Genomic DNA, 24,220 nt, shown 5'->3' on the forward strand with positions numbered 1-24,220 from the left:
TCTGCCACTTCGTCAAGGACCTGTTCTCAAAATGAAGAGCAAATTTAAGCTTGTTGAAATAATGGAACAGATGCCTGGTAGGCAGATATATTGTGTATTTTTAAAAATAAATTCTAAAAATGGGGAAGAAAAAGTAATTAATGCCACTCTGAACTCCAGTAGTGAATGAAGTTATGCTAAAATATAACACTGGAATATATCACTGGAAACAAAATTCTGATGTTAAAACTGAGTAGTAACTATAGAATGGTGCTCATCAGCTCAGATTCACTAGAAAATCAGAAATCACTTTACCTGCTTTTCCTTCTGTTGAAGTAAAGTTATGAGAAGAAATGTGATCATCACAGAGTCACATGCATCTGAATTTCATGGCAAGTAGGCATGTTTGTTTTTTTTTTAAGAGGAAATATCTATGATGTAGGAAAGAAGAAGTTAGAAAGAAAGAAAAATGAGAATTCCAGTTCCTCCTGCTTGTCTAGTTGTTCTACTAATTTCAAAATGGCAGACATAAAAAAAAGCAGGTTGGGTGACATAAATTATAAGTAGATTTCCTTGTCAGTAGGCAATCTAAAAGGCAGAATGAATGAGAGAGAGAAGTTAAGCTCTTTGAATGGGAACTGTACTGTACAATTACTGTCTGTTGTTAAAGATAGCATGAAAAGGCAAAACCAAACTTCACAGCCCACCTAGATCATCTTTATCTTTTTTCTCTGGGGCTATTTTTCCTGTTAAACCTTCAGTTTTGCCTTCATAAACCTTAAATGTTTCAGGATATTTGTGAAGAATTTTTCAGTTCTTGTTAAAATGTGATTTATTTATTTACTAAAACAGCTAACAGATCCTTGACGGTGTCTAAGGAGACAATTGTGCTATGCTTTTATTTTGATTGAATGCTATTCTCCAGTCCCAAAGCAGACAGACTGCTTAGCATTTTAATTGGTTTTCAAGATGAATTCAGGTTTAATGTTCAAGGCCAAAGGCAGGGTTAGAAGGTTAATTATACTTATCAACATTTGGGAACAGTCAATTCTCATTGTATGTGAAGTGTTGGCATAGTGCTTTTCTCTTGGGGGAAATTGCTTATTACTTCATGCTCTAACTGGAATGTTTGTGTGCTTATCTTGGTTAGGTAGTTGTCTCAGTTGAAATTTTGATGCTTATAAATGGCTTTGAAATATCTAGCTGCCTATTCACTTTTAGTCTGGATTTTATTAAGTTAATAGCACTTCTAGAGTTACAAGCTTTAATTTCATATTGCATGTCTGTTGCAGACAATTTAGATACAAAAAAGCTGAAATTGTGAATTTCACAGACTTTTTAGAAGCTGTCAGGGAGGGAGTGTAAAACATGCCACTGTATTAAGAGCTACTGGGATATGGTATGCTTTCTCAGGTTGTGATCATCAAAAATAGATGCTCATCCTTCTCTGAATTCTGTTGAGGGCTACAAAATGAAGGAACGAAATCCTTTCTCATGTGAAAGATTATGTATGCCAAGCTGGTTTTTAGATTAGAAACTCTGCATGTTGCTGTTATTAAAATCAGTATTACTCAGGCTTTAGTTTTACAATTTTGGAAAAAAGAATCCCAAACCAATACATTTTCACTTTCCTACATGTTCATTATAAGATTTCTTGGACAAATCATAGTTTTTAAAAGTTAAAGACTCTACTTGTAGCTACACTGTACCTGCTGAAGTTGACTGGTTTGTATCTGTGACAGCTGTTTTTGCACACTTAATTAGTAATGGATTGAGAGGGCTGGGCACGGGGTCCTCCAGTTGCCCCTTTTGCCATTGCACACGGTTGGAAGCGTGTGCTGACACTGACTCTCACAGCTGCTCCTGCAGGGATCTGAATGGGTACCTGCACTTTTCTTCCTTCTGTCACCTCTGCAGGGTGTCAAAGGGACCATCAGAAAGGGAAGGTGCCCCAGGAACACGCTCTTACACTCTGGTAGGTTGGGACATGCATTTTTGTCCAGTTACAGCTTCTGAGCGATTGCTGCCTAGCTCCATTTACTTTGTGAAGCATGGAAATTAGTGCTTAGTTCTTTTCCTACACATTAGACTTGGAAATACACGTGTAAGCTGCCTTCAGGGGAATAAAATGTGTAACATTATACACAGAGGTGTAGTTGACTGCTTTGGCAGAGATACAGGGTATTGAATTGCTTTATGCTAATATTATCTCAGTAGTTAAGCTTGTGTTATCTTGGTGCTGTGTGTGATTGTAAATATGAAAGTAAGTTATAAAATGCTGTTAACTGATAATTCTTATCAGTTTGGGGGACAATACTGGAATCTTCTAATCCTGTGAAAGGCAAGGATGTAGGTTTTTTACTTTAAATAAAGAAATGCATTCCCTCTTGGAACTATTCTTTCCCTTATTTATCATCAAAATAGCAATTTAAATTGTTTGAGCTTACATCCCTCCTTCCCAGCATTTGTTTCTGTCTTTTGCATTCCTGAACTATGTCATGGGTCTTGCCCCTTGATTGCCTCCTTTAGCTGATTATTGAGGGGCTGGATAGAGGATGGTGGGGAGGCAGGATTCAAATTTCCCATCACACAGTCCTGTGGGATTGCACAGCTGAGAGGATTGTATTCACTTTAAATCAGGTGCTCAGGCTATCTGATGGCCCCATTAAACCATTTTAGGGGAAAGAGAATTCCCAGTATTTGAGTAGACTGGGTGGAAGAGCAGGAAAATGTTCCTTGTCCATTAAATATTTGTTTAGCCTTGAACAGAATAATGCTTTGCTTAGGATGTAATTTTTTTCTTTGTTTTCTTCTCCAAAGCTTTTCAAAGAACTTCCAAGGAAGTGTCAAGACTTTGTTTTCCTGTCTGTGCTTACCACCACTCCCTGGTTGTCAAGGAACAGAACCCTTGATCCCAATTGTGACATATTCTCAATTGATGGAAGCAGAAGAAATAGAATCTTTTATATTGGTCCTTGAAGCAGAACATTAAAATTCCCCTCATAATATGTGCTTCTTGCTATAAAAAGTCTTGGTGCCTCCTTGCAGTATTGGGAGCAAAAAGCATTCTGCTCTTCAGAAATGGGATAGTTTGGTGAACAAATATGTTTAATTTCTGTTCTTGAGGGCTGGCTGTAATGTTTGAAAGGCTTGACTTCTATTTTCATCTCTGTCAAAAATAATTTTTTGCTTGTTTGTTTTTGTTTGTTAGTTGCAAATAGTGTGAGCAGTGGCTGACTTACATTAGGCAGTGATATCGACCTGATTTCTGAGGGCTGTGAATTGCAGATAAGTTGTCACTTGATGATGCTGTCATTCGTCCACAGCTGTTTGTTGTGGCTGGCCAGGTGCTTCTCATTGCCCAAAGAAATGTACACAGGAGCTTGTAGTTTATTATATAGAAATGGGTAGGTAAACAAGAGCTTTATTGTTAGATCACTAGCCAAGTCTGCAATGCAATAATACTGTACAGTTCCTGTGGTTATATTGTTTAAGTATTATTGGTTCATCCTATTAAACTAAAAGCTGTGCAAGATTGTTGCAGCAGTTCCAAATCAAAGTTGATCAGCAGTTATTCAGTAGCTTCAGAAGACAAGCTTGGATGTTTGGTGCTAAAAGCACTAGTTCTTGTTAAGCCTTGTATGAAGTCTATTTGTAATATTTTTCTCCTGTATTTAAAAACCCCACAGAACAACAGTGAAAAACCTCCCCAAAAAATTCCAGCTTTCCTCCCCAGAATCCCCCCAAAAACCTCATAAACCATAAACAAACACAAATAAAAAAACAACCCTGCTGAAAAACCTATGAAAGATCCTGAATTGTGACCAGGTAGAACAGCACTGACATCTAAAAAGCAAAGTTGGGTTCATCAGCTTGTTTTACTTTAGTGTTAGAGTGAAAAAAACCCACAAACTTGGCATAACCAATGGAAATCTAAATTAGACTTTCTAAAGCTTTTTAATAAACCATGATGTGTAAACCAGATACTATTGCTGCATGTTTGAACCTGCTGCTGCTTTAAGTTAGGATTTCTAGGTTTTTTTCTATTGCAGTAGGCTACTCTGACCTTTTGTTCTTAAATTCTTGTACAGATATCCTGTATCTTGAACTTGTATAAGCTACCTTGTAGCACTTGCCAAAAGAAATTTAAATAAAGGTCATTTATTATGTCATCAACTCTGTTTTATTATGAAGAAGAGACACTGCTGCTAAAATAAGAAAATTAAATTGTATGTGAGAATAAACATAAGGTTCCTGTTTGAAATATCTGTATTTAAGTCTGCAAAAAGCCCATTGTTTGGAAACCTCCCACACAACATAACTGTATTCCAGCCAACACAGCTCAGCTGAAACTTGTTTGTCTGGGTTAAGACTTCTTTAATATTTTTGTTCTTGGAACTTGAGGTGTTTTTATTTCAGGTTAGAGCAGAAGTTAGGATTATAGTTACTCTCTTAACTGGGTTCCTGTGAAGTGTATTCATGATGCTCATTCTAGAGGTAATCTCAGTTCTTGCTTTGCTGAAACAACCATTGGCATACAGAAAAGTGGTCCTGTACTGGTAGGTCTTTGGAAGATCTGACACTTAAGGTGTCCTTTCAATAACTATAAGAATTCAAAAGAGGCCCTAGGGTTTCTTTCACCCTTGAAAATAAGTTGGGCATTCCTTTCAGTTCTCAGTGGTGGCAAAATACATAGTGTGAAGGAAGGACTAAAAACCTAGTAGAATTGCCATTAGAAAATTGGTCTTTGCACTTGCTCTGTTTTGGAAGTATATTATTCATTTAATGGAAAATCTTATGGATTCATTTAGGCAGTCGGCTGCAACAGCACCTGATGTGGCAGTGTGCTGTCTGTGTGTTGGTGCCTGTTTGTCCAAGCAAAATCACTGCAGCTTCTGGGTTACAGAAACTTTAGGGTAGTTGAAGCTCACATTGTTACTTTATTTGCAGTAGGTGAGAAGTACTCACCTAGTCACATATGGCTCATCTAGCAGTTCATAATTCATTGACCTGTAATAGTATGATTACTTGCAGTTGTTTATAAATACTCTCAGAATAGCTTTCTGAAAAGTCATTCCTTATGGAGTAAATTGCATTCTTAAGCTGCAGATGAGACTTAAAATATTTATATATCTATGATTGGTTATATATAAAATGTTTAGGTGCATCAGTTGATGTACTGAAGTAGACTTTTAAGATCCTCTTATTGAGGCTTTTTCAGTACAATTAATTAATTCTTATATTCTTAAAATGTTTTTCATAGCCTTGTGTTTTGTTTTGGAAAGTTCCATGCAGAAGACATCCAGGTCTGTTTGCTCTCACAGGAGGGCAACTGATTCCATTTTGGCATCAGCATCAGAAGGATTTGTTCTGCCACCTATCCATCTTGTCTGTGGAAACATCTCTGCTGACTCATCTTACTTTTTCATTTCAGAAAAACCTCTACAACAACATTGCTTTTCCTGTTGCCTTGTCATGATTCCCTTCATTTCCTGAAGTAGTTTGCAGTTGGTGTTGGGGGAGTCTGTGGCTGTAACACAGTGCATGCTTACCCAGGCTGTTTTGCTTTGGCTGGAGTGGAGAGGTGTCCCTCAGCTGTTCCTCACCCCTGCTGTGCCAGGCCTGCACAAGTCCCATGACCTAGCCCACTTTAAATGATTCACATTTTGTCAGCGTCTGTTTAAAATAATTTGCAGTAGTGGGGATTCCTCTTGACAGAAGAGGATTAGGGAGCACCTGCACAGACAGGTCCACAGGCAGTTCAGAAAAACCTCAGCCACACTGGGGAAAGAGGCGGTAAGGACCAGGTGTGGAGGACTGGTAATCTCCTAACCCTTCCAGCTGTCTCTAGCAGAGTGTGTCACTCTGCCCCTTCATCTGCCAATATGGGAGATGACAGAGTACTGTGTGAGAGACTATTGTTAGTAACTTTACAGATGGGGGAGAAAATCAGAGGGTGGGATTCTGAAAGGAATATGGTTTGTCATGTCTCTAACCACTTAGTTTTAGTCCATCTTTTTTTCTTCAAAATCAAGACTGTTGTTTGCCAATTTAACCTTGTATGGTTGTGTATGATGCCCCCTTAGTTCTGTTTTGCTGGTTAGTAGTGTAGCAAAGTAACAAAAAAAGTATGTAAAAATACAATACTAGATTTGGTGTTGAAAGGTTTGAATAAATCTTCTTTGCTTACTTCACAATGAAACAAACAAAAAAAGATCTGAATATTTTATGAAGCTTCATAGGTTTTCTCTTGAATGAACAAAATCAATGGTTTATTGCCTCTCTTAATTTTATGCTCCAAAGTTAGACTGAGCCCTAGGTAAAAATGGCTCGTGGAGGTAAAATGAATAATTCTCCAGATAACTAGAGCACCTTTAAGTGAAGAAATAGGCATTTTTACCATTAAGACCACCAACTCATTTGAGTCATAGGAACAGTCTTGCAGATTCCTTATCATGAAGACCTGAATAAGTTTGGGAACTTTGAAGCATATTTCAGTAGCAAAGAGCTCCAGGACCTAGGAACTCGAGCTTTTAGAGAGAATGTTGGGATTTAGTACCTGGATGTGACTCTTACCATATTTTCTGTACTCCTTCATTTTTCAGGACAAGTTTGTTTGTGGAACCCAGTTTATGGTAGTAATAATTGAAGTTGCAGTGTGTATTCAGAAGTTTGTTATGCTTTCCTTGGCCTTCATTGCCAGCTAACTCTCTCAAAAGATAGCTGAGATATCTGGACTGTGCCAGGTTTTTTTCCAGATGAGAGATGTTTTCAAGTCCTGTTCTTAAACATTTCAGCTTTCCTGCACTTTTTTGGTGGCTTGGTACTTGATGTTTTTTTTCCCTACTGAAAACAGCAATATAGAAGCAGAGGAAACAGCTTGCTCTGCATGTGAACTGTTTATTCAGGAAATGAGAAGGCAGGTGATGAAACTCAGGGTGGAAGGAAGTGTTTCATAAGGGTAGATTTGGTGGGTGATAGCATTAAGTGATCACCGTGTACTTGGGGAACTTGAGGCAGTTGTTGATTCTGGTTTGTTTATATTTGCAGCAGACTTTTGAGTACTCAAATATTGCAATTCAGAGTTAATGTAACTATGCAGTTTGCCATCTATGCCTTCTATATAATTACTGGTTTTGTCAAGTTCTCCTTTTTGGACTGACTTCACATTAGTAGGAATTGAACCTAGAGATTTTCTCAGCTCTCAAACTTCTCTTTTAGAATTGCAGAATACAACCAGTTCCTAATTCTTCTGAGTTCTTCTTAGTTAAGAATGTTAGTTTGAGAGTCAAGAAGAACTTGTGATTTCTTTGTTTACCAGATCTTTTACTGGGTTTTTTGACCCTGTTGCCTCTCCTCCATTTTTACTAGTACCTTTGCTTTCTTGGAACTGATCTCAGCAAACACAGGGTACTTGGCATGCAGTGGCACTGTGTCATGTGCAAGAAAGAAGCTGGCCTGATCTGTAGCTTGATAATGAAGTGTACTTGGTGTGCAAACTTGTTAGCTGAGAAAGATGATCTGTGGCCTTGTGCTACAACCAGAAGGCTTCTCTTCCTCTGGTGCACTGTATTCAAAGAGCCTTGAGAGTAAGACATGCTTCCTCAATTGCCTTCTGTGCTATTGCTGCTCCCCTGCTGCACAGAGCAAAGTGAAAGTGCCTTCAGCAGTCATAGGACAGCCTGAAAGACACTTAGATTTTTTGAGAGCCTTTGTTTGATCACCCTTGCTAGATTTTGGGTACAGATTTCCTTTAATCTCTTGAAACTGATCCTATACCTCTTAGGAGTTGTAGGTAGCTATAACTGTTATAGTTAAATCTTAATATCTAGGAAACTTGTTCTTTTTTGTTTGTTTTAGCACTTAGATGCCTTTGTCAAGAGAGTTACCTTAAGCTTCCTTGTGGACCATATAGAATTGCTTACCTGGAGTTCACCTGGTTTTCCTGACAGATAGCTGAACATGAGTCAGTAACAAGCCCTTGCCACAAAGAAGATACATGGTGCTCCTGAATGCTTTAGAGAAAGCACTGCCAGCAGATTGAGAATAGCAATCCTTCCTCTCTGCTCAGCACTGTTGAGCTCTTCACATCTGAGCTCTTCAGGGCTCCTGAGTACAGGGGGGATGTGGATGTGCTTGACAGATCCAGTACTGTGAAGATGATCAAAGACCTGGATCATCTCTTGTGTGAGGAGAGGCTGGAAGAGCTGGGTCTGTTCAGCCTGGAGAAGAGAAGGCTCAGGGTGAGCTCATCAATGTGTATAAATACCTGAAGGGAAGGTGTAAAAGTGGCAGATACAGGTTCTTTCCAGTGGTGCTTAGTGATGATACAAGAGGCAGTGGGCATAAACAAAAACACAGGGAGTTCCATCCCAGCTTCAGGAACACTTTTTGACTTGGAGGGGCGACCAGGCACTGGCACAGGTTGACCAGGGTGTTTTTGTAGTCCTCATTCTTGGAGATATTCAAAAGCTGTCTAGACATCCTTCTGCAAAGGGGAACTTGGGCAAGATGACCTTCAGAGATTTTTTTCTACCTGGACCATTCTCTGATTCCCTGTGGAATAGCATTTCTTGGGTGCTGTTGTGATTCTGCTTTCCAGCAAAGACCTAGGTGAATTTTTATCCTTCTTGACATCAATGTAAACAATTCATTTTCTTTTCTCCTAGTATGCCTTGCCTTTACTTGCTGCCACATTTAAAGTAAATGTATTGTTACCCTTGTGTCATCTTAAAAAAATACACTATATTCTCATCTGATACTCATCTTGAGCAATTTAAACGCTTCTACTTCTTTTAGGCTTTAGGGAAAGAAAGCAGGCATCTAACAGAGCTTAGGTCAGTCTGGAGCTCTGAGGAGGGCACTTCCCCTCTGGAAAGGCTGGGTCAGGAGGCAGCATCCATTTCACAGGCAGCCAGGGCAGGGCATGGTGGGGCTGCTTTGGTGCTGGAGTGCAGGAGGGCTCTGTGACACTGGAACAGGTCACCAAACGGCGCTGCAGTGCACCTGCCCTCTCTAGGGACCCTAGGTGATGCTCCTTAGGAAGTCAGCTAAAACCTGCCTGTATAATACACTGTGCAGGTGTCCAAGTAACTTGGCCATTGACTAAAAAGAAAATGTGTTAGATTCAGGGGTCATCTCTACCACTTGCACTTTGTGGCTGCACCTGACTGAAATTCAGGAATTTGTGTGGGAACATTCGGGACTCTTGATGAAACTCTCCAGATTTAGTGAAGTGTTTGAACTGAAGCTAATCTTGTGTGGGAGAAGGGGAGGAAGAGTGCTTTTGTGAATTGGATTATAATTTAATATTATAAATATACCACCAATCGTATTACTGCCATAGTGTCAGGGTTAAACTCTCTTATGTCTAGAAAAAAATATCATGTTTGGTGATGAGCTCTTGTTATGCTGGCAGAAAAGGGGCCTTGCATTGCCTAATAACCCCTTTATCTAGTTAAACATACCCTGCAATAAAAGTTTATGTAATCTGGTTAACGGAGAATAGATAATAAATCAATGCAGAACACTGTCATATCCACTTCACTGATCTCTATAGGACTGAACAAAAACTTGCGACCACAGTTTCTCTCATGGCCATGGCACCTAAGTTGTGCAGCTTTTGATCTGTGGTTGTGTACCTATATGTAAGAGAATATTGGGTAACAGCACAATACTGAGACATCCATTTTATGGCTTTTGACATTTTTTTTAGTGATGGGAGTTGTCTTCTTACCTCTTCCCATAGGACTTTTTAGCATGTATGTGTGTAGATAGTTAGAAAAGATCCTGTTCATGCAGAGTAGTAGCTTTCATTGATGCATTTTTTTTTCCCTTCTGTGGAAGATCTAAGGAGGATTTTCCTATTCTCAAGGTCTAGTGAACTGACAACCAAATAGTTACAAAAACTACCAATGGCTGAAGCAATCTATTAAAACCATGGAACCCCATAATGGTTTGGGTTAGAACAGCCCTTAAAAATGTTGTAACTCCAATCTCCCTGCCATGGGCAGGCGTATCTTCCACTAGACCAGGTTGCTCAAAGCCCCACCCAACCTGGCCTTGAACACTTCCTTGGCCTTCAAACCAAGGCTCTCAAAAAAATCTAAGTGTCTTTCAGGGATGGACATCCACAGCTGCTCTGGGCAGCCTGTTGCAGTGCCTCACCACCCTCACAGTAAAGAATTTCTTTCTAATATCAAATGTGAACATTGTGAAAGTGAAGTAGATCTGTGAATGACCCGGTGGACTGACCTGCTGACCACACTTCTTTTGGTGCAGCCCAGGATACATTGTCTTTCTGGGCTGCAGGCAGATGTTGCTGGGTCATGTCTAGTTTTCATCCACCAGTATCCCCAATTCCTTTTCCTCAGGAAAAGAAAATTCTCAACCCATTCTCCCCCCAGCCTTGGGTATTTGTGCTTGCAAGTATTTGTCCTGGGGTGGCCCCAGCCCATGTGCAGGACCTTGTATCTGGCCTTGTTGAACTGATGTCCTGAGGTGCACACAGACCCAATTTTGAAGGGTGCCAAGGTCCTCTGGATGGCACCCCTTCCCTCAGCTTGTCAGCTGCACCACACACTTTGGTGTCATCAGCAAAAATAAGATGGACTCCAAGTGTTCACAGGACAGGTTATGGATTGTGTGATGAGAGGAAAACATTTCCCTTCTGCTTTGAAGATACGTTTCTGATTTGTTCAACCTTCTTCACAGTTGGAGAGAAAGAGCTTATTTTGTGACAGGATTTATCTGATTGGTACAGTGCTCTAAAGTAATACCTTTGTGTGTGCCTTTGTATCCGATATCTATAAAGGAAAAATAGCTGACTAGCTGGCTGTCATTACAGAGTCATTTTGAAATAATTTCATTTTGCATGTACCCGTCTGAACACTTAGGCTTTTAAGAATTAATATTGTGAAGGACCGTTTGTTAATTAAAACCTCAAGCTGACCAAACTGCAAACACTTGTGAATGTAACAGAGAGCAGCAAAAGCATGTCATGAACATTCCCCAAAAGCTAGAAAAACCCCTAGATCAATAAAATGATGCATTTGGGGTCGTATTTTCAAATCTAATGGTTGGATTAGCTGAAGTAGAAAAGAGCTTGCTCGTGGAATCACCCTTCATAATAACCTGGCTGCATTTACAAATAAGAAACTTCCCCTTCCATACATTGGTTGGAAAATTGTTTCAAAGCCCTGGGGCTCAGATGGTTAGAAGCATTCTGTAATTTTCAAAATAAATCTGTTCTCCAATTTCATACTTGTTTGACTCTTTGGCAGTATCCTTTTGCTGAGAGAGCCTTTTTCCTTCCTTTGTATTTATTTTGGCATATAACAGAAGCAATATTGTTCACTTTCAGCCTTCATTTTGCCAGGAAAAATAAGGCAAGCTGGCTGTCTACTCACAAGCTAAACAGTTTGGGGGAAGGTAGTCCTTAACCATTTCTGCACCTGCTTTACTGTTTAAACAGGAGCAGGTAGAATTTTTTTCCTTCCTTTTCCCAGAAGATTTCTCTGCAGCCTTTAGGAGCATGCTGGATTGAGTCTTTGGGACCACAAGCGATCATGAATGCTGAGATTTAGACCATTGGGTACCAGTCTGATGCTGCTGCTCTTGAGACTTAGATAAGGAAGGCTGTCATCATGTGAGCAGATGGAGGAGCGGAATACATCAGGAGCATTGACAATAAAAACGAAGAGTTAAAAAATGTTAAATATAAAAATGGGTTAAAAGTGTTTTAGGCTGAATGTTCCTGTCAGCAAAGATCTGTTCATTCGGATAACTTGAGTATGGTTACAAGTTTGTGTAACTAAAAAAAGCTGAAAACCTGCTTTAAATAGCAGTGCTTGCATCTGTTTGTAATGCCACTCATTTTTCATCCTATTTAAAAGAGTTTGGTGTTTCTGCAAATTGAATATGCATGCAGTCTGGTGTTGCTGAATTTCCTGCTAATAAGAGAACCTAAAATGGGTGTGTGGGGGAGAGATGAGAAGCAACAGACATCAAAAATCATCACCCAGGTCTGCATCTCATGTTTGGCTGTGGAAGGTAAGGGCTGCAGTGCCTGCTGCTCTGGGTAACAGAGCTTCAGGGTGAATTCCTCTTTCTGTGGTAATGGCATCTTTCCTTTTATTAATGCAAATTAATAACTTGTAGTCATCTCCTTTCAGATGTCTACTGTTTCTAATTTACATGAGAGCATCTAGCCATGCTTCCCAATTATGTGCCACCTCAGTTAATCACTCGGGTGCTTGAGCAAGGTCCTCCTCATTGGGCTAAGTCATTGGACTTAGTTCATTGGACTAAGCCATAGAAAACTTTTAACTTTGCAGTTTTGTTAGCACACAATTGTTTTGTTAAGCTATTTTTAATGGTTCCTTTTGTGGTTTACTGGCATATGTTATAGTAATTACCTAGAATGTATTAATACTGTATGTTTTTTCCTGAGGGAAAATTCTAACTTGTTTTACATAATACAAACCCAAATCCCAATTATAATAAAACATGGAGAGCAGAAGAATAAATGATTATTCTTTTTAGTGACATTTGTTTTCATGAGTGTCTGTTTCCTGGGACAGACCTTGAACCAGAAGATCTTCTGTATTCTGGTTATCTGTTTGCCTTTCTCCCATCCTCCTGCATTCAGGATGTTACTCAGGCTCCCTGCAGGGACTGTGATGTGTCTTCCCACCTCACCCTCTGTCTTCATTTAATCTGTTTTTACTAAAATTTGCCATTACCTTGATGTGGAGTTTAAACACAATATGCAAACATTATAGTGTCAAAAAAAATCACCATCTCTGTGCTACCCCTGCTTTTGCACAAGTGTTGGTTTTGCAATTGAGTTTGTAATTTAGCTGCTTCCTGCCCCCTCACCCCACCCAAGACAAAAGCAGAGAAGAAAATTGTCCTTGGGCTGATTCTGTGCTGAAGCAGCACTTGCTGTGGCTGGCAGGAGGGGCAGAGCGAGCGCGGCTCTGTGAAGGGTGGGAGCTCAGGGTTTGTCCCTGAGTGATACCAACTGCCCTGCTCCAAACAGGTAAGCACAGCCCCTCATCCTGCTCTCCTGTTGGATGGAGGTCTGGGACAGAGACAGAGCTATGGGCTCTGGCTGAACATCTCACCGGGCATCCCAGTTTGATCCGCGCCTCTCCTGAAACTTGCTTAACAAATCCGTGGTTAAAACACTTCTTTTCCACTGAGTTTTGCTTGATTCCAGGGTGTGTGCTTGTCTCGCTAATGCCTTTAAATATGCTGTGGATACTAGGATTCATTGTAGATTTCATTCTCTTGCAAAAAAAAGTAAATAGGAAATGCTTAGAGAATGAGGCATTGCTTTCTCGCTGTGTGTGGTAACCCCTAGAGGAGTGCCCGCTGTGCCACAGAAGGTGCTGCCTTGCACTTATTTAATTTTTTCTTTTGGTTCTGCAAAGCAATACATGGCTGTTTCTCGTGTTAGCTGGGAAGCCCTCAGCTCTGGCTGCTCCAGAATAGCTTTGTTTTGTACCCAAACAGTTGGTGTGCACATGCCTGTAGGGGAGGAGCGGTGTGCTGCTGGGAACTCTGGAACAACGGGAAATACAGGGCAAAACCTGTGGGTTTCTTTTTTGTTTTTTGCATAACTCTTCCTTATTTGTAGAAGTAAGTGCTTGTTTCTGTGAGTAGTTTTTGTTTTGGCCATTTTATCTGAAACTATTTTCTCCATTCCTAAGCTGATTTCTCTGGGTAAATGTTCGTGTTTTGCAAGGTACTGTAAAACGCAGAGATTGTTACCATGTGAGACTGTTTAGCCTCATAAAATGGAGGGGAGAGAAAGTATGGCTGTGTAGTGGATTTCAGCCCTTGCAATTAAATTATTACATTTTTCTTTTCTTCTCTAGGATCTCGAGTAGCAGGATGGAAGAACTCTAACTGATAGAGACAGAGAACAGGCCCTCTCACCATGGAGAACGTGCCGGTTGATGGGGAGCTGGATAGAAATTCAGTGAGTAACTTAAGTGTGCCTTTGTGCAGTGACACGACTGTGAAGATGCTTTTGCAGGGAGAGGATTAAATTACTTGAATCTGTTCACTTTTGCTTTGAATTGATACTTTTCTGGTGAATACATTTGGAATATTATGTAGTATCATGTATCATTTATTAGATTCTCATGGCAGGAGGGCTGAATGTCAAAAAACTTTTAGATTTTGGATTTGATTTTTGGATTTTGTCTCAGAGTCCCAGAGAAAAAAGGTATTCCTCTCAGTCTAACTGGCACTTTGCTAGTTAGTGATTATGGACAATAGAAAAAATAATGTTCTTGGTGGAATGAGGAGCAGAAAAGACAGAAGGAGTGATAATTATATGTTATCAGAGTAATCTTGAGGTGTAAGAGTTGATAATGTGTACTGATTATAAAATTTCTGAGGCAATGAAGCTCCTTCTAAGCACAATTTAAAAACAGGAAAGGCTAGTGTGTACTGTTGTGCTTCATCATCATCATAAATGCTGAAATTATACAAGAGTTTAGTTTTTCCACAAGCTGTGTCGTGTAGAAGTACTTTAAAAGCTGAAGCAGGAAATGTTTTATAGTTTCCAAAGCACTGCTTCCCAAAGGCAAAATAGGATATGTTTTTCTGTAACTGAGGCGAAGGTCAAATTTAACACCTCATTACTGGCAAACTCTATGTGTGATACTGAACTACTACATGGAGCTATTACCTTGATCAAGTGTTTTATTACTGTTTTTATCTTAAGTGGTGAGTTTGGAGACAAACTGTTTTGGAGCGTGTTAAGAAAATTCTTGGTTTTTTTCTGTAATGAACAAATTAATTGGTTTGCTGCATGGCCTATGCATTTATATCCCAGATGCAGAATACTTAAGAGTATCAACTGCCAACTGTGCAGTAGGGTATTTTCATTTTTTTAAAAAATGCTGTCAGTTCAGTTGCTGTCCTCCTTGTTCCTCAAAATATATTAAAAAGTACCAGTTTACAAAACACTTCAAAGTAATGTAAGATGTGCTACTTTTCTTTTTGTGACATTCCTTCAGAAGAGCATGATCTTAAGAAAGTTCCTCAAAATGAGTCTCTGTTTTACCAAGACTGCTTTAGAAAAAAGCTGTGTAAGGATAGATTGCCTTTCATCCTATATGCTTCTGAAGTGTCATCTCAGAATAGTTTTTTTTAAACTGATGATGTATTGTACTAGGCTAGTCTAAGCATTTCTTATCACAATATCAGTCAGTGGGGTAATTGTCTAAATTGCAGTTACAATGTCAAGTTTTGTGTGTTGCACTGCAAGTGTTAAAAACATTTTTGGAAGCTTATTTGGTAGTCTTAATACACAGCCTAGTGTATATCATAGTAAAAGAAGTGAAAATTAAATATTAAAAATACCATATGTATTTTAAGAGAGATTGGCCCAGTAGTTTTGAAGACCTGTACATTAAGAATAAACACTTTGAAGACCTTTAGTCAATGCAAATCCTTCCCAGAAATGTAATTTTTTTGAAATCATGTTTAAAATTTTTCAGTATTCCAGACTTTTAGGTGCAATCTAAATTTTTTTTTAAGTTCCATTGTCATGATAAAATGAATGAAATACATATGTTGTAATGTGCATAAGGAATACTGAGCAAAATTTTTCTTCACTTTTAAATCCTTTGGGATGTTTCTAGGAGGTATCTGAAAAAACCTTGTTTAGAAGTGTCAGCTTTCTAATTTCATTTTTTGGCTGACTTATTAAAGAACAAAAGACAAAGAGATCACAGGCCTTAATGCTGTGCTTTTTCCTTTCCAGAATCAGTAAACAGAGAAAAGTCTCATATTAAATGCTCTTCCTGTCTCACAATTAGGTTGATATGTACTGAATATAAATTTGAAGACAAAGGCTGTGACAGCTCAGCTATTTTTGTAGTCTGACACCATTAAAACAGTGCAAAATAATAGATGCTCTGAGTTCTCGTCTGAGAACAGTTTTTGTCTACTTTTCTATAAAATAATAATGTAATCAAGTCTCACTTCTCCAGAACTTAGAACATTACATGGAAATGTATGGTATAAACTGTTAGAAATTCTTAGAAATATATGTATGGTATAAACTGTTAGAAATTCTTAGAAATTTTTCATCACTTCTAATTTTTGCTGAGACATACATTTAATAAATAATTTGCCTGTGATAGAACTTGTACAGTCAGTGTCAGTCCTTGTTACTTAATACATCATCAGACATAAAAGTACTTTCTTTCCTTGAAGCATTGAATCATTTTTGTTGATCAGATTTGTAGGTTGGGTCAGTGGTCCTGAATTTAATCTGACTGGATTAATTTCAATGGTTTACATGTATCAGATACTGCCTTCAGGGAAAGTCTGTCTTCAGCAAGGTGAAAACTCAAACTTGGCTTTAGAATGTTCATTTAAACTATTAAAAATTTAATTGTATGTTTTGATTGTAAAAATACTGTTTTAAAATAACTTTTGTGATAAAAGATTCACACGTGCTGGCATGACACATGCTTTTGCTTTTACCCTACTATTCAACAGGAAAAGGTTTTTGTTTTTTTAGAAGAACTTGGCAGATATAACCTAAAGTTTAGCAGCAGTTGTTATAAGCTTTATTTCTGAGAAATGAACATCTAAAAATAGTGCTCTTTTGAAGCACGTAAGCTGCCTTTGTATAAAAACAATTATAGCTGCTGTCTCATGTGATACTTTATATTGCTGGATTTATATTGCTGGTTTTACTTCTAGGTCTTAGTCAAAAACTTTACTGGGAGGAGGACTAGGCTTCATGTATTTTGGTAGCAAAATTTTAAAGTAATTGTGCCTCTGTAGAAATGAAATTGAGCATGTAGTGTTGAGAACCTGTCAGAGGACTTGTTCTGTAATCTGTAATCAAAGTTATCAATTATATAATGGGAAAAGAAGGCTAGGCTGTGCTTCTGGGAATATACATATGTTTCTCTTAATTTTCTAGATTTTGAATAAGAGTTGTGGGTGGTGATGGACAGGAATGTCCAGAGAGCATTCTTTTCAGAGAAAACCCTGAAGTAGTAAAATGGTAATGTTTTGTTCCCTCAGTTGTTTGGAACCTTAGTCTGCAGTGATACGAATTGCAGGTGATAGAGGTGCAATAGGCCATTGGAAAATGAAAGGTCTTTTTGCCCAAAACAGTCTTATTTCAGTGCCTTAACATCTTGCACCAGTGTTTAGAAATATATAGTCTGCAGGTTTTAGGTAAATACACAGACCCAAATACCTCTGATGAAGAGAGAGGGTTGAGCAGCAACAGAGAGAGTTTGGTGTGTGAACAGAATGTCATTTGGAGAGGACAGAATTAGACAGGCTTGTGTTTCAGCCTCTGGCATAGGAGCTGTTTGTACCAGTTCATAGGATTAACCATGCAATGCTAAAATATTTACATGAAAAGCCCCTGCATTGCCATCTCGGGTGACAGGCTGCCCTGCTCTCTGGTGTCACGTTGTATCTTGGCCAGGGCTGCTTGCAGGGCAGGCAGTGAGACAGGACCTGCTGCGCTGCATTTCCCTCTTGTTTCCTGCACACGTAAGTAATGCGCTGCCAGTGAGCATCTGGCTGAGCTCAGGTACTGCTGATCCTGTCTGTTCACAGTGTACTTTTCCAGCTCCATTCTCTTGCTGTGCAGCAGCCCAGTGCTGAACAGCTGTGCTCCCAGTCCTTCAGTCAGTTGCTGGATGTCTGTATAGTTTCTGCAGGCTTCTTGTTCTCTTGTCAGCCGCTGTTCTCTTGAATCTAAAATCAGCATAGGGTAGGAGAGTTCCAGTCTGAACATAAACAGTTTCCTAGTCTGCAGTATGTTATCTGTACATTAAGAATAAACACTTTGCCATGAAAGCCATTGAATTCTTGAATACATTGCATGTTCTACTACTCAGATCTGTCTGGTAAGTTCATGGGTTTCACTCTTTGACCTGAATTTAGTCTCTGGCAGAAATAAAAGGTTATTTGCCAAGTGTGCTTATATTTTATTTCAGTTTTTCCAGATAAATCAAGTCCTGTTCCAGAAAGTGCAGAATTGTGAAAGAGGGGTTCCCTCATCTTTCCAACAATGTGTACTGCAATTGCTGTATATTCATTTGCATTTGCACATTGCAGTGTCAATTTACAATTTAACACCCTTAGGCAGATGTGAGGGATAAAAAAAAAAATCAGTGTTTTAAGGTCAGGAGTGCAAGACAAGATTCCTGCTTGCAAAGATTTTGATTATGATTTTTCTTTTTTTACATTTCCTGCTGTTAAGTCCTGATAAGAGAGACAAGACTGGATCCTCTTTAAATTTACTTTATGGAGTACAATTTTTTTTATGTGGGATATAGAAGATATGTCATGTTTGGATTTATTTTTAAGGAGAAAATGTTCGTGCTGATCAGTATTCTTGTGTTCTCCTTTTCTGTTATTCACAGATTTCAAATGCAGTAAATCCGTAAAGACATAAGTGGAATTTGCCTTTTATCTGTACATGGCTGAGCACAGTGGGATCTTAGCCTTGATTGTGGTCTTTGTTAGCAAGGATTTTAAAAATATTCCAGATCAAATATCAGAAAGGCTTACAGGATATTACTGTGTAGTTACCCTCCTTTAGTGCCTGTATTTGATGCATTCAGTGGGAGAGAAATTCTAAGCAATTTGGTTCTATGGAAATACTCAGATATAAAATATCCTCTTAAATTTAAAACTGCACTGTTTCTCTTGCATCCTAAGCAATTTCAAATGTTACCTGTGTTTGTAGATGAGCTGAATCTGTGGCTTCTAAGTTTGTGTTTGTATTAAAAAGCAGTTAGGCTTGGATCTAGCATTAGTAGGTGCTTGCACATTACTTATGGCTTTAAAGGTTTTTTTCCTTCCAAAACACTTTTCTGAAAGTGGAGTGGTTTTGGAAACATTTTGTGTTATTTCAGCTTTCTTCAGAGCTTCAGTCTTTTTGAAACCTCTCCAGCCTAAGATGTCTTTAAAAATGCTGTGTGTCAAGTCATAGGAGCACTTAATTGCTGCTGGAGAGATTCCACTCACAAGAAGTGGTTGAGGCAGCTGCTGTTTCCTAATGATAGCTTCTAATAATGGCTTTCCTATAGGCATATTTGTCCGATTTGTTGCTTCAACTTTTCTGAACTGTGGAGTCTCTGGAGGTCTTGCCTTTGGCACTGAGGTGCATGTTGTATTTTAGTTATGAACTAACACTGTTTTCATTGTCCTTCTTTCCCGCTGCTGCTGCTGCTTTTTGTGCACTTGCTTCTTCCTGGCCTGGATTTGTATGTTTGCTGTTCTTCATTCCTCAATTGTATGTGTACACAGCATCATGGTGAGAACAGAGACTCTCCTGAACTATCAAGTAAGTGACTCCTCTCTCCTACATTATGTTTGCACATATATTTGTAGTAGTTAATAGATATCTTTGCATATAGTTGCTGGGATAAATACTAAGTTTTCTTCTTTATCATAATTGAGAAGTTGAAGTGTGATTAAAATTTGCTGTTGGAAAAGTATTTTGCCTGGCATACCACTCATACAAAAGTTTCCCTACTGTAACCTTTATTTTTTTAGTGGGAAAAGTCTATTCTTCACCTCTCCCAGTCATGGCCAGGAAAAAAATCTTTTATATTATTTATCTGGAAGAGAAAAAGCTGTTTTTATGAGTTTGAAGTGAAACTTTCAAATGCTATGTAGCACAGATAGTAAAGATATGGAAGTAATGGTTCAGAAAAAGGTTTTATTTTTGAGTGTGTTGATTTCTAGTGCTATGTGTGGTTCCCTTAATTTCAATAATTTTACATATTCAGAATTGAACAGGTGTATATATACTATAATTCTTCAGGATTGGATCTGGTGAGGTGCTAGGGGAAACTTCAGATGTATATTTGTGCTTACTTGCAGCCAGAGACTTACTGGTGCCATTGTTTTGTGAGCATTATTATGATAGTATGATTAGTAGAGTAATGTTGCCTGGGATTAAGAGTTTGTGTATGTAGGAAAAAGAAAGGTGCAGGCACAAATTGTTTCTTTTTTCTGTGAGAAATCTGTGCAGAAGTTGTGGTCTTAGCTGACATAGCTCGTTATAGACATTAAAAAACAATGTTGAATTGAATTGTGGTAAACATTTTCCTGTATATGATGTCCTTGTGCTATTTTCAGTGGTGCAGACACTTTCACAGGCTCATTATAGAAACAGAAGTGGGAATCTGACTCTCCAGATTTTTTTTTTCATAGCTTTACCTGAAATAAATTGGCTGTAAATTGATATTTCTTCTAAGGTATGACTTGTACTGACAAACTTTTGTATTACTAATTTGATGACCAGTATGATGAACATGAACAAAGTATGTCTTTTTCAACTCTCAGCAGTTCTGTTGGTATTGAAATGTGACCTCTAAGGAGTCACAAGGAGGCTTTGATATTTACTATTTGCTGTTTCTTCTCTAAAGTAATGCCTTGTCTTCTCCCTCACCTCAGAGCAAATGTCTGAGTGTTAGGGTGAGGCATTTTGCAGGAGGGGGGACAACTTCCTCCTAGTGGCTGCTATGGTGTGAATAGTTACGTTCCTAACTGATTTATTTCCATTTGTTTAGTACTTTTATGCTGCTTTATATAAAAAGGAGATTTAAAACCTCTCCTGCCAGTCATTCTTCAGCTTTTTAGATGGAATTTCTCAAAAACCCACCTGGTTTAAGAAGTTCACCTTGAATACCCAGGCATATGAAGTGCTTGCCATATGCTATTCTGTATTAGGTGGTACATAAACTCTGGTAGGAAAAGTGCCTTTCTGGCAGTTCTAGGAGTTGTTGCAGGACCTAATTGACTCCTAATGAAGGGATATGAATTTTACAGTGAGCTTGAAGCTTGTAGTCCTGTTAGTGTGACTGAGTCCCCACTGCTGAATGTAGCTCATGCTTTAGCAGCACTTGTGTGCAGAGCTTGCTTACGCCGCAGGTTACTGGCAGCTTCTGCCTGAGAAATAACTGCATTGTGACAGCTTTAAGAAACCTTTGGAATGATCAAAGCTTAAAAAAGAGTTAGAAGTGCTACATGGTGCCTGCTCACAAACAAGCCTTCTGCACAGGTTACTCAGGGGAGAGTTGCTAGTGCAGTTCCTGCAGTGGAGCCCACGGTGTCACCTGCTGCAGTGGCATAGGGGCTGGTGGGGGCACCTGCAGAGCACAGCAGGCTGAGAAATCCCATCCCTGCAGAAGCTAAGTGGCCAGTGGCTTGTCAAAAGGGTGAAAGCTGGTCTTCCTTCAGTGCACTGTACACATTAAATCTTTAAAACAAGTATAGCTCACTCTCCTTGCAGCGACCCATTTTGTGCAAACCTGTGAAACAGCTGCTTTCTTACCCCCTTTTATTTTCACATACAAGACCTTCTGCAGTATGGTCTCTTCCCAAGACTTCAGCAACTGCCTTGCTCCCCCCCTTTCCCTTACTTGTAGTTGCAGAACAATAAACAGCTAGTTGGTACAACAAGAAGAGCAAAATCAGACGCTGCTTTGAAATACCAACTTCTGGCACTGATGGACTTGAGTTCTGAACTGGTAAAATGAGCTGGTTGCCTCCCTTGTCCATTTCCTTACATATTTTTCTTCAGCAGCAGTTCACATGGAGTATAGTTTCTCTGAAGCAGAGAATCTATAACTAAGCTTTAGATGGCTTATCTGATGTAGAAAAATAATACAGGTGGGTCTACTGCAATCCTAGCATTCCTCATAGAGTCATTTAGGATGGAACACACATTTGAGAATCATCAAGTCCAACTGTTAACCCAGCCTTGCCAAGTCCACCACTAAACCATGTCCCCAAGTGCCACATGTACACATCTTTTAAATACCTCCAGGATTGGTGACACTTCCCTGAGCAGCCTCTTCCAATGCTTGAGAAGCCTTGTGGTGAAGAAATTTTTTCTAATGTCCAATCTAAACCTCTCATGCCACAACCTGAGGCTGTCACTCTCATCCTGTCACTTTCTACATGGGAGAAGCTACCTTTCAGGTAGTGGTAGAGAGCAGTAAAGTCTACCCTGAATCCCCTTTTTTCCAGGCAAAACAACCCCAGCTCCCTCACCCATCCTCATCAGACTTGTGCTCTGGACCCTCCACTATCTTCCTCACCCTTCTGGACACTCAGGCACCTTTTTATTTTTTCATACTGCTTTGTGTTCATTCCAGGTTTTGCTGCAAAATGTTTCCACTACTGTAATAAGAGTAGTGATAAAGCTAAGAAGGCCTTTGTACTTTGCAGAGTCCATCCAGAGAATAGAACTTGTTTGGTTTGACTCAAATCTTCTGCTGAACTTTTAAGGAAAGCTTGGGAACTCTTAAAATCATCTGTGTTGTAAGTTCCAGTCTTTTCTTTAGTAAATATTGCTTGTTTCCCTCTTTGAGCACGTTGTCAGTATATCTGCTTTCACACAACAGGTGTTACAGAGTCATTCTTTGATTATGAAAAAAGGTACAGTTTTGTTGTCTGCAGCTTAACAAAATGTACAGAAACTGTAAAACAGGATGGCTGGCCAGGTGATCCTAGAAATAGGTAGGAAGACACCAGACAAGTCTTTCTGACCAATGAGGTTCAAGGAGAGTGACTCTTCTGCTTTAAGCCTTTGCCTTGACAGAATTTGTACATGATTTGTATTGTTAAGGCTTGTTTCTTGTGATGTATATACAGACATTGATCTTAGCTTTCTGGGATGTTGGTACAGCTTGATCTGGCAAGTTGTTTCATGGGTTGGCTGAGTTGAGGCTAGTTAAACCAAAAGCTATCTCAAAGTGGCAAAGAAAAGAAGTATTTCAGAAGATAAGCAACAGCTCAATGCTGTATCTCTATTGAGTATCAGCCTTTCCAACCTCATGCTAATTTTTGTTTTCATCTTTTGCCTCATATCTTAGACCAGTCTTACTGGCTTCTTTCTGCCATCCTCTCCAAAGCAAGTATCTGGTTTGAAAACCTCAGTTTTTAGAATGAAAGGTTTTGCAACAGAGCAGTTGAATACCAGTTTCATAAACAGCAGTGAAGTTCTTAGTAGAAATCTATGCACAAGCACATAACATCTTTGAATGAGCATCCATTTTGTATTTCAGCAGTGGTAACAAACAGTGATGACCGGCCTATAACTCCAGGAAAAATGAACCAGCACCAAGGAAAAGAAGGCTATTTTACTCCAACCAAAGAGTTACTTCAGCCATCTCTCTGTCCAGGAAGTGCCCAGAGTCATGGTAAGACAAAGTTATTTTTTACAGAGGTTTTAAAGAACTTAAATTCTAACATTAGTTATATGTTCCAAATATTGGTTCAAAATCACCGACTTTTACAATAAAGAGGTAAGGAAGAAAGCATATTGGAATTTTCTGTGTAATTATTTGTATCTTTGTGTTAATCTGAAAGAGGAAAAATACATTATGTGATGCACTAGTTTATTAAGGCATGCTATGATTTGTTTGATGGGAGAGCAGTTCACATGATGGTAAATGATTATTTGTGTAGTCCTGTAAAACCCACAGTAATGTTCTTCTCTCAGTATTCAAGCTGTGTCTTTATGCAGCAGTGTTATGATGTACCATAAGTGGAACTTTGGTGGAAAAATACTTCAAATTACTTCAATAACAAAGAAGTAATTAAATTACTTCTACTGAAAGGTCATTCTCTTTAGAAAAAAAAAAAAAAAAAAAAAGTCTGAACCCTAATTTTTGCCAGCCTTCAAGAAGTCCCTCTGCCTTGCTAAACCTGTTGAAAACAAACTCTGTGCATCCATGAGAACTGATTGGATGGAAAGAGAAACTCAGTAGACCTGACATGCTGATAGACTATTCAAGAAACAAAAAACAAGCAATAATTGGTCTCCTTGTGCTTATTTGCATTTGAAACTACTTGCATTTGTTGCTCAGGAAATCATTGGACATTATTCCTGGGGTATGTGAAGTTCTTAATGAAAACTTCAGGCTTTTAAAATTGATGTTCTCTTCCCTTTTACTGTTGGCAGCCATAATAGTCATCCATGCTTCCTTTAGTTTTTTTCATGAGTAGTGTTCCTGACATGGTTTTATATTTTTACCTGGTTTTGGTATGACTCTCCCTAACTACCATAGCTTGCTTTGCAAGAGTAATGACACTGGTGTTTCAAAGTAATAAATGCAGTGGCTTAGGTCACTTTGAATCACATTCCTGTTGTCCCATTCAGTTCTATTAGACAAGAAAATAACTTTGAAACAAAGACAGTTGTTACTGTGCTGAATCT

At 38.9% G+C, this 24,220-nt stretch overlaps 1 protein-coding gene across 11 annotated transcripts in view; it reads left to right on the forward strand.

Annotated features, from left to right (window-relative positions):
* The window catches only part of OSBPL8 (oxysterol binding protein like 8), an 83,720-nt gene that overhangs the window by 15,052 nt on the left and 44,448 nt on the right, over positions 1-24,220 (forward strand). For 2 of the 11 annotated variants that reach the window (XM_074539702.1, XM_014272083.3), the window contains exons 1-4: positions 13,867-13,966; positions 19,294-19,330; positions 22,228-22,320; positions 23,067-23,201. Coding sequence is in view for 8 of the 11 variants with exons in the window: in XM_014272083.3 (XP_014127558.1) it covers positions 23,111-23,201 (91 nt within the window). In the remaining 3 variants the exon portion in view is untranslated. Of the gene's footprint in view, positions 1-13,862; positions 13,967-19,293; positions 19,331-22,154; positions 22,321-23,066; positions 23,202-24,220 lie in introns of those variants that run through there. The other 9 variants (XM_074539703.1, XM_026797406.2, XM_074539700.1 and 6 more) reach the window with 6 other exon arrangements.

The sequence above is a fragment of the Zonotrichia albicollis genome, chromosome 4 (assembly GCF_047830755.1).
Source record: "Zonotrichia albicollis isolate bZonAlb1 chromosome 4, bZonAlb1.hap1, whole genome shotgun sequence".
Lineage (NCBI taxonomy): Eukaryota > Metazoa > Chordata > Aves > Passeriformes > Passerellidae > Zonotrichia > Zonotrichia albicollis.